Genomic DNA, 7,930 nt, shown 5'->3' on the forward strand with positions numbered 1-7,930 from the left:
GCGGCCAGCAATGGGTACTGGGTAATGGCACCAGCATTCACACCACGCTGGGCATCAGGGACCAGGCAGGAAGCAGGATTAACGCTGTGCTGGGTTTCTCTTCAGGCGTTCACCTGACAGAAGTGATCCCCTGCGTTTATTTCCCCGCTGTTAAGTCACGGCAGAGGTGAAACGTGCGGCGTAGCTCCGCGGGCAAAGATGTGCCTTGTGTGCGGGCTGCACCGTGCCGCCACGTCCAATGGGTTGTGGGCAAACCACGGATCTCCCTTGTCCCTTCCGCTTCTCTGGGCCCCTGTCCCCTCCCTGGCGCCCGCCTGTACCTGCTTGTTCCAGGAGAGACGAGGGCCGCACTCTCCTTCCCACCCCCAAGCCTCGGGGCACAGCCGGAGACACCCCCCCCCCCCCCCCGCCTCCCCTGGCCCCGCAGAGCCCCGGCAGGGCCGCGGCCTGCTCCGCCCTCACGCCCCGCCGGGCCCGGGCCCGGGTCCGCTCCGGCTTCCCCCGCCCGGAGGGGCTGCCGCGGCGGCCCCCACCTGCTTTGCCCTTAACGGGCCCGGCGGTGCCGGGGGATTATTTCGGCCCCGGCCGCGGGTGGTGGTGGGGGGGGTCCGGCAGACGCTCCTTATACGGCCGGGCCCGGCTCACCTGGGCCGCGGCCAGGAGCGCCTTCTTTGGGCAGCGCCGGGCCGGGGCCGCGCCGGGCCCGACGCCCAAATATGGCGACGGCCGGGGCCGCATTCCTGGGGGCCGGCCGCTGCCGCCGCCCGCCGTGATAAAAGGCTCGGCGGCCGGCGGCGGCCCACGAGCTACCCGGCGAAGAGCGGGAGGCCTCTCTGCTAGCGGCCCGACGCGTAGAGCCCGCAGCCAGCCCAGGTAAGCCCCGGCCCCGCCGCCCCCTCTCGCGGCTGCCGGCCGGCCGTGAGGCTCAACCCGCGCCCCTGTGCCCCCCCCCCCGCAGAAAGCCAACACCATGTGCGACGAGGACGAGACCACCGCGCTCGTGTGCGACAACGGCTCTGGCCTGGTGAAGGCCGGCTTCGCCGGGGATGACGCCCCCAGGGCAGTGTTCCCCTCCATCGTGGGCCGCCCCCGCCATCAGGTAGGGTGCTGTCCCCCTCTGAGCATCACCCCAGCCCTGCTGCAGCCGTGGCTCTGTGGGTCCCGGCTGCATCCCCGCTCTCTGCGTGGAGGATGGACGCCTGGCACGCTGGGGAGCCCCATGCTGCTGCTTGTGGAGAGGTTGCTGAGCACCCCCCTTTCCTCCCCCGCAGGGCGTCATGGTGGGTATGGGTCAGAAGGACTCCTACGTAGGAGATGAAGCCCAGAGCAAGAGAGGTATCCTGACCCTGAAGTACCCCATTGAACATGGCATCATCACAAACTGGGACGACATGGAGAAGATCTGGCACCACACCTTCTACAATGAGCTGCGTGTGGCCCCTGAGGAGCACCCCACCCTGCTCACTGAGGCCCCCCTTAACCCCAAAGCCAACCGTGAAAAGATGACCCAAATCATGTTTGAGACCTTCAACGTCCCTGCCATGTATGTGGCCATCCAGGCTGTGCTGTCCCTCTATGCCTCTGGCCGTACCACTGGTGAGTGCAGGTGTCCCACTGGCCCCTCTTCCCCAAGCAAGGACACCTGGGATGGATCCCCTACAGCTGACAAGTGCTCTGCCCCCCCGGGCAGGACCCTTCGTGGGCTGCCTCTCAGGTGGCTGCTTTGTGTCTCCCCAGGTATTGTGCTGGACTCCGGCGATGGTGTGACACACAACGTCCCCATCTATGAAGGGTATGCCCTGCCCCATGCCATCATGCGCCTGGATCTGGCCGGCCGGGACCTCACTGACTACCTGATGAAGATCCTGACTGAGCGTGGCTATTCCTTCGTCACCACAGGTAAGCACTATTCCCTCCTTCAAAACGTCCCCCCCTGGCTTCCCACCCCTGCAGCTCCAGGGGTGCTGCAGTCTCTTGCTCTGTCACAAGCCCCGTGAGCTGTTGGGAGTTTGTGTATGGTTGGGGGTCTGGAGTCCCAGCAGACCTGTGGAGGAGACACAAGCTTTCCTTCCCCCTTCCTCCTTTGTGGTCGCTGATGCCTTTGCTCCCCCCACGCAGCTGAACGTGAGATCGTCCGTGACATCAAGGAGAAGCTGTGCTACGTGGCGCTGGACTTTGAGAACGAGATGGCCACCGCCGCCTCTTCCTCCTCCCTCGAAAAGAGCTACGAGCTGCCTGATGGGCAGGTCATCACCATCGGCAACGAACGTTTCCGCTGCCCCGAAACCCTCTTCCAGCCTTCCTTCATTGGTGTGTGTGCCCCCTTCCCCTCTCTCCTCCCCCAACAGAGGGGGGCCGAGCCCTCCCATTACAGCTCTGGCTCCGTGCTGAACTTGCACCTGCTTTTCGCCCCTTCCCCGCCCCCCAGGTATGGAGTCCGCAGGCATCCATGAGACCACCTACAACAGCATCATGAAGTGTGACATTGACATCAGGAAGGATCTGTACGCCAACAACGTCATGTCTGGGGGCACCACCATGTACCCAGGTATCGCTGACCGCATGCAAAAGGAGATCACAGCCCTGGCCCCCAGCACAATGAAGATCAAGGTAAGGCTGGAGCATCAAGCATGTGGGTGCAGGAGCAGCCAACTTCTGCCCTCCCACCAGTGGGGCAGGGGGCTGCGCACACCCCCTGTGTCCCCCACCCGCGGCGGTTGCTCGTTGACTGATCTCTGCTCTTGGCTTTTTCTAGATCATCGCCCCACCTGAGCGCAAGTACTCTGTCTGGATCGGTGGCTCTATCCTGGCCTCCCTGTCCACCTTCCAGCAGATGTGGATCACAAAGCAGGAGTACGATGAAGCTGGCCCGTCCATTGTCCACCGCAAATGCTTCTAAACATGTTTACATGATCACCTTGCCAACCACGCTCAGGATGACAACCTTCTAGGTTGCAGGCTGCCAAGGGCCTGCAACAGCCATTGTAACTTTCTATTTTGTAACAGTTTCTGGTTACTGTTGCTGCAAAGCTCCACGTGACACAGTGTATGTAAAGTGTACAGAAATTAATTTATTTTACCTCGTTTTGTTTGTTTTTAAAATCAATGCCCTGTGGAAGGAAACAAAAAACTTCAAGAAGCATTAAATCACCAGTCATTCTGTCACACCCCTACTGCGCTTGTTTCTGTCGTTCTTTGGTGGGCTTCTTCCATCACTCGCTGACGTGGCGCGTCTTCCAGCAGCGAGGACAGTGGGGGGTGGGCTTGGTGCTCCCCAGGACCAGGGAGGGGATGGGACCCCATGGACCCAAGGAGAGAGCCTTGCCTGACTTGCTTGGGTTCCCTGGGATAGCAGCCAGGGGTTGGCTGGGTGTTGCGTCGTGCCCCCTGCAAGGTGGGTGCCCCTCCGAGACCCCCTGGGGTGGGGGGGAAGGTTACCTGCAGCCCCGGGGGGGAAAGGGTTACCTGCAGCCTTGGCTTGCCAAGGGTTTTATTTGGCTCAGGCTGCCGAGAGTAGCCCTGGCATGTGCGTGCAGCGCCCAGCCGTGATGGATGGAGGCAGGGCTGGGGCTGGGGCTTAGGGCAGGTGGCGGGTGCGGGTTAAATACAGAGCTTTCCACTCCGCTTTTGGGAAGGCTGCCTGGCATGGGGCTGTCCCTGGGGGGCCGGGGGCAGCCAGGGCCACTTCCTCACCCTGCCTGACACCCTCGCCCTTGCCCACGGTTGCACATGAGGGGCTGCCTGCAAAGGCACCGCCTCCCACACCCTGCTGCCCTCCCCCACCAGTCCCTCCCGGGGCCAGATCCTTCACTAGGGACTCCCTGGGAGCCCAAGGGTAAATGCCAGGGCTTCCCCTTGCCGCCGCGGGGTTTGCCTACCCTTTTTGCCTCTGTGGGGGGGAAAGGTGTCCCAGCCTGTCTCTCTTCCCTCTTACTGAGGGTGGGGGGCTCTGGGGCTCCCCTTTGCTTCCAAAGTTCACCCCATGGGTGCTCACGTCCTTTGAGGAGCCACCTGAAAGCCCTGCCAGGCTTGGCGCAGCTCCCTGGGTGAGGGCACGTGTGCAGGAGCAGGCAGCCTTTGGAGAAGGACTTTTCCTGGAGCACAGGGCCCTGGCAGGAAAGCAGTGCTTGACTTTTGGGGTGTCCCTTTGCTATGGGAGACAGCAGCACTGGGAAAAACAGATTCTTTCCAGGTAAGGTTCCAGTCCAGCAAGGTTTTTCCTCTGCTGCAATTACACTAAGCTGCTTTTGCCTGCATTAAGGTGAGACCCATAGCATGAGTCTCATGGTTCTTTGTAGCTCCCTCCCAAAGGCAGAGCCTGCAAGGAGGAACTGGCCTGATCCTTCCCTCATATCTGGGGGTGGAGAGGTCCCCACATAGCTCTTGGAGCTCCTGAGCCCACGGGATCCCTGCCTGAGTGACGGGATCAGCCTGGAAAGCAGGACATGGTGCTTCCTAAAACCCAAACACCAGGTTTTGCTTGCTGTGTGTGCAACTTACTGTGCGGTAGCACCCACAGCCCTGTGTTGGGATGTGGGGAGATGCTCAACTAGATCAGGATGTTTTGGCCTCAGGACTTGACCCCACCCTCAGGTTTATGTGAGACCCCCTCAGGTTTATGCGGGACCCACTTCCACTCTTTGACTAAAAGGCTGTTTTAGAAGCACAGGTAAAAGTGAAGCTAGAAGAGCAGCCTCGTGGGTACCAGCACAGGCTCAGCTTTGCCACCTGCATGGGTAAAGTCAGGCTCCTAAACCCTCAGTAAGAGGGGCTGGTGTTTTTGGGGGTGGAGCAATTACCACCTGAGGAAAATCAGCGGGAGCAGGGGATGCTTCTTCCCTCTGAACAAAGACCTAGATATGGCAGTGCCAAACTTCAGCTTAGGATGGCTGATGTGAGCGCAGACATGGGGTGGGGGCCAATCCTGCAGCAGCCAGAGCCTCACAGGGGCACTGCCTTGCAGGAGGAGGGCAGATGCTGCCACTGGCACCTCGTCCTCTGGTCTAACAGCAACGTTTTGTCTCACACCAAGCCATGGAACCAGGTATCCCCAATAGTCTTAGTGCTGATTTCATCCTGTTGAAATTAAGCACCAAAAAGTGTGGGTTTATGGCTGAAAACAAAATGGCTGGTGTCCTGGGTCTGCTGCTCACTCAACAAATGTTTAAGGCTGCCAAACCAAACCCGTTCAGGTTTTTTATTTCAAACCAAAACACATTCCTGGACTTGAAACCAGCCTTTTCTTTGAGCTTGGGGCTCTCAGCAATTGAAGACACGGGTTGTTTGGGAACTGGTGAGTGGCATTTTCACATGGTTTGTAAACCCTGGCATTGGGAAGGTGCTCAGGGAAATTTTGCTTGCGCGTAGTGGCCTGAGTTTGGTCTTCATTGGGTGTTTCTTGAGAACTTCATTCTCCTCCCCGTGCCTGTAACAGGCAAATGATTGCCAGGATTGGCATCCTCTGTTGTGAGGGAGGCAAAGGAATAAATGTGATCATGGAGGAGTAAAAGGGAATGGAAGGAAGGATGAAGGACACTGATGTACCATGGGAGGGAGGGGAATGGCAGAAACGGCTCTTGCCTGCACCAGCAGCATCCTCCAGGGCTTCAGCTCATTCCTTGCTCCCAGCCTGCAGCGCCTGGGGCTGGACCAGCCTGGGACAACCCTCCATCGCCCTGCGTAGGGGTTGCACCCAGTGAGCGATGCAACAAGCTGCCCTGGGCGCGAATATCGCCATGGGATGGAAACTCTGGAGAGAGAAAGTGTTCTTGAGGGGGGGTAAATTTATGTGGGGCTGTTTGAATGAGCAGGACATTAAGCTTTGATGTAAGTTTCCCCAGGGTCTGCAGATGTCTGGGCTTCTAGCAAGATTATTTGAGAAGATAATTAACAGGGATACCCTGGGATCCCAGGGAGAGGCTCAAGGGAGCCTCTGAGCAGAAGCACAAAGGGAATCCTGGAGAAGCTGAGGGCACTGGGGGTGCTTCCTAATTTCCTTTCGGAAAGAGGTCTTGCAGCTGTGACAGTCTGTGCTGCACAGAGAGCAGAGTGTGGCACAGGACGGGCCACCTCCCACAGAATGTTGCAGCTCTGCCCCCTGCCCGGTTTGGGACAGGGAATTGGCACCCTGACACCCATCTCCCAGGGGGCTATGAAAAAGCAGAAACAAAAAGCGCTTTGACCTGCAGTGTTTGTTGGGTTTGGCTCTGCAGGGAGGAGCTGAACACCCTCAGCACCGACACCAGAGCAGCTCCGCCACGTGCTCAGTTGGCTGTGAATCTCCAGAGGGCGCTTGGCCAACAATATTTTATTCAAAGTGATTCAATAAAAGGACAAATTAGAGGCCACCTGAAAACTACCCCTGGGTTTCAGAGGAAACTCCTGAGCAACACACTCTGTGGCATTGTTTATCTTTTAAAGCGAAGCCCTTCCAAGCACAGTTGTTTCAAAACTTAAATTATTTTACTTTATAATAATTACTTTGCTTCTATTTCATTAATCTACTGGGGGCGGGGGGGAGGGTGAGGGGGTCAAGTGTAGCATTGCCTGTTAGGGTTTCTTTCTTTCTTTCTGAGCTGAACAGGCATATTTCTGTAACAAATAATTAGAACAGCTATTTGGATATATAGATTTTGATGACACCCCTGCTGGGGCTGGAAAAAGCAGCACATGAGAGTGAGCGTAACCTATTGATCAGCTGATGGGTAACTACAGGCAGTGGGGGTGTGGAGGGCTGCCACGTGGGACAGATGCTGGTCAGGGTAGTGGGCAGCTTACTGACAGGGTCAGTGGGAGCATCCCCAGGCTTCACGGTCTTTCCCAGGAGCTGCTGGCAGCTTTGGGGATCCTCTTCAGGCCCTCAGGGGCAGAACAGTCTTAGAGGGGGCCAAAAGGGGCTGGCCTGAGGCCTGGGGAATTAGCTGTAGCCGCAGCTGGCAAAGGCTCTGGTTGTTATGTGTTCAGGAGCTGACAAGCAGAGCAGCCCTGATGGCCACACAGCAGGGAAAGCCGGGAGTGTGTCTGGCTCCCACTGGGGCTGTGCACCGCGGGTGATGGGACAGAGAAAGCTTTCATTGCCCAGGGGTCCCATTCTGCCCCCATCCCACTAAAGGCTTCCTGTCAACCTCGAAACTACTCTGCCCAGCACAGGACTGGGGCCAGCAGCGTGCAGACCCCCCAGCACTGCTCCCAGCCTGGGCAGCTTACCCTCTTTGTGCCCGCAGGGACCACAGCCAGGCTCCGGCTTGTCGCAGCCACCCAAGGCCGTGCTCCGAAACCACAGCGTGCGGCTCGGAGGCAGCCCTGGCTGTGGGGGATCAGGGAGTGCCACAGGCAGCCAGGGAATGAGCCTCTCTGTAACCCCACCTTGGGGGGCTGCATATATATAGATCCCTGGAAGCAGCTTTCCTCCTTGGCACATCCCGCCTGCCTTTAATACCCTCCAAACATGCTCTCCCTGCCCTCCCCTCCTCCCCGCACTCCCTTGCTGCTTGGCTTCCAGCAGCTTCTTTCCCTTCCAGGGAGAACAAGGCTTTAAGACTGAGAAGCATCGCTGCTGGAGGGAGAGGGGGGAGGACCGCCCTATAAAAGGGCTCTCACACATGCTCAGAGACGAGCAGTGTAAAGACAATAGGTATTGGTGCCCAACCCTGGCTCACACAGGCACGTTTGTTGCCTTGCAATGCAGCTGGGCTCTTCCTGAGCTGCGTTTGCGGAGGAGATCGTGCCTGTAACTCTTCTAAGAGGACTAAGGTCCTCACAGGCAGCACTGGGGTGGTGACAGGAGATGGTGACCCTTCTCCTGGTCCCTCAGCCGCAGCCATCACCTAACCCATTTGAGCACAAAATAAAATGAGTTTCCCTTGCTGTTAGCAGTGGCTGGTGATGAGCTCGGGTTGCGGATGCAGGGAGAGGGATGGGGACCGTGCAC

At 58.5% G+C, this 7,930-nt stretch overlaps 1 protein-coding gene across 1 annotated transcript; it reads left to right on the plus strand.

Moving 5' to 3' along the window:
* The first annotated feature begins 751 nt into the window (after window positions 1-751).
* On the plus strand, window positions 752-3,173 carry ACTA1 (actin alpha 1, skeletal muscle). Its single transcript, XM_084261972.1, has 7 exons — window positions 752-873; window positions 959-1,099; window positions 1,272-1,596; window positions 1,738-1,899; window positions 2,119-2,310; window positions 2,429-2,610; window positions 2,756-3,173. Exons 2-7 carry the CDS (start codon window positions 971-973, stop codon window positions 2,897-2,899), a joined length of 1,134 nt encoding a protein of 377 aa, XP_084118098.1. The 5' UTR covers window positions 752-873; window positions 959-970; the 3' UTR covers window positions 2,900-3,173.
* Window positions 3,174-7,930: the final 4,757 nt, after the last annotated feature.

The sequence above is a fragment of the Gallinula chloropus genome (assembly GCF_964237585.1).
Source record: "Gallinula chloropus genome assembly, chromosome: 3".
NCBI classification, from domain to species: Eukaryota; Metazoa; Chordata; class Aves; order Gruiformes; family Rallidae; genus Gallinula; species Gallinula chloropus.

Coding starts and splice junctions, on each gene's coding strand:
- ACTA1 (XM_084261972.1), top strand. CDS start 971: ATGTGCGACGAGGACGAGACCACCGCGCTCGTGTGCGACAACGGCTCT. Junction 1,100..1,271: donor TGGGCCGCCCCCGCCATCAG/GTAGGGTGCTGT, acceptor CCTCCCCCGCAG/GGCGTCATGGTGGGTATGGG. Junction 2,611..2,755: donor CCAGCACAATGAAGATCAAG/GTAAGGCTGGAG, acceptor GGCTTTTTCTAG/ATCATCGCCCCACCTGAGCG.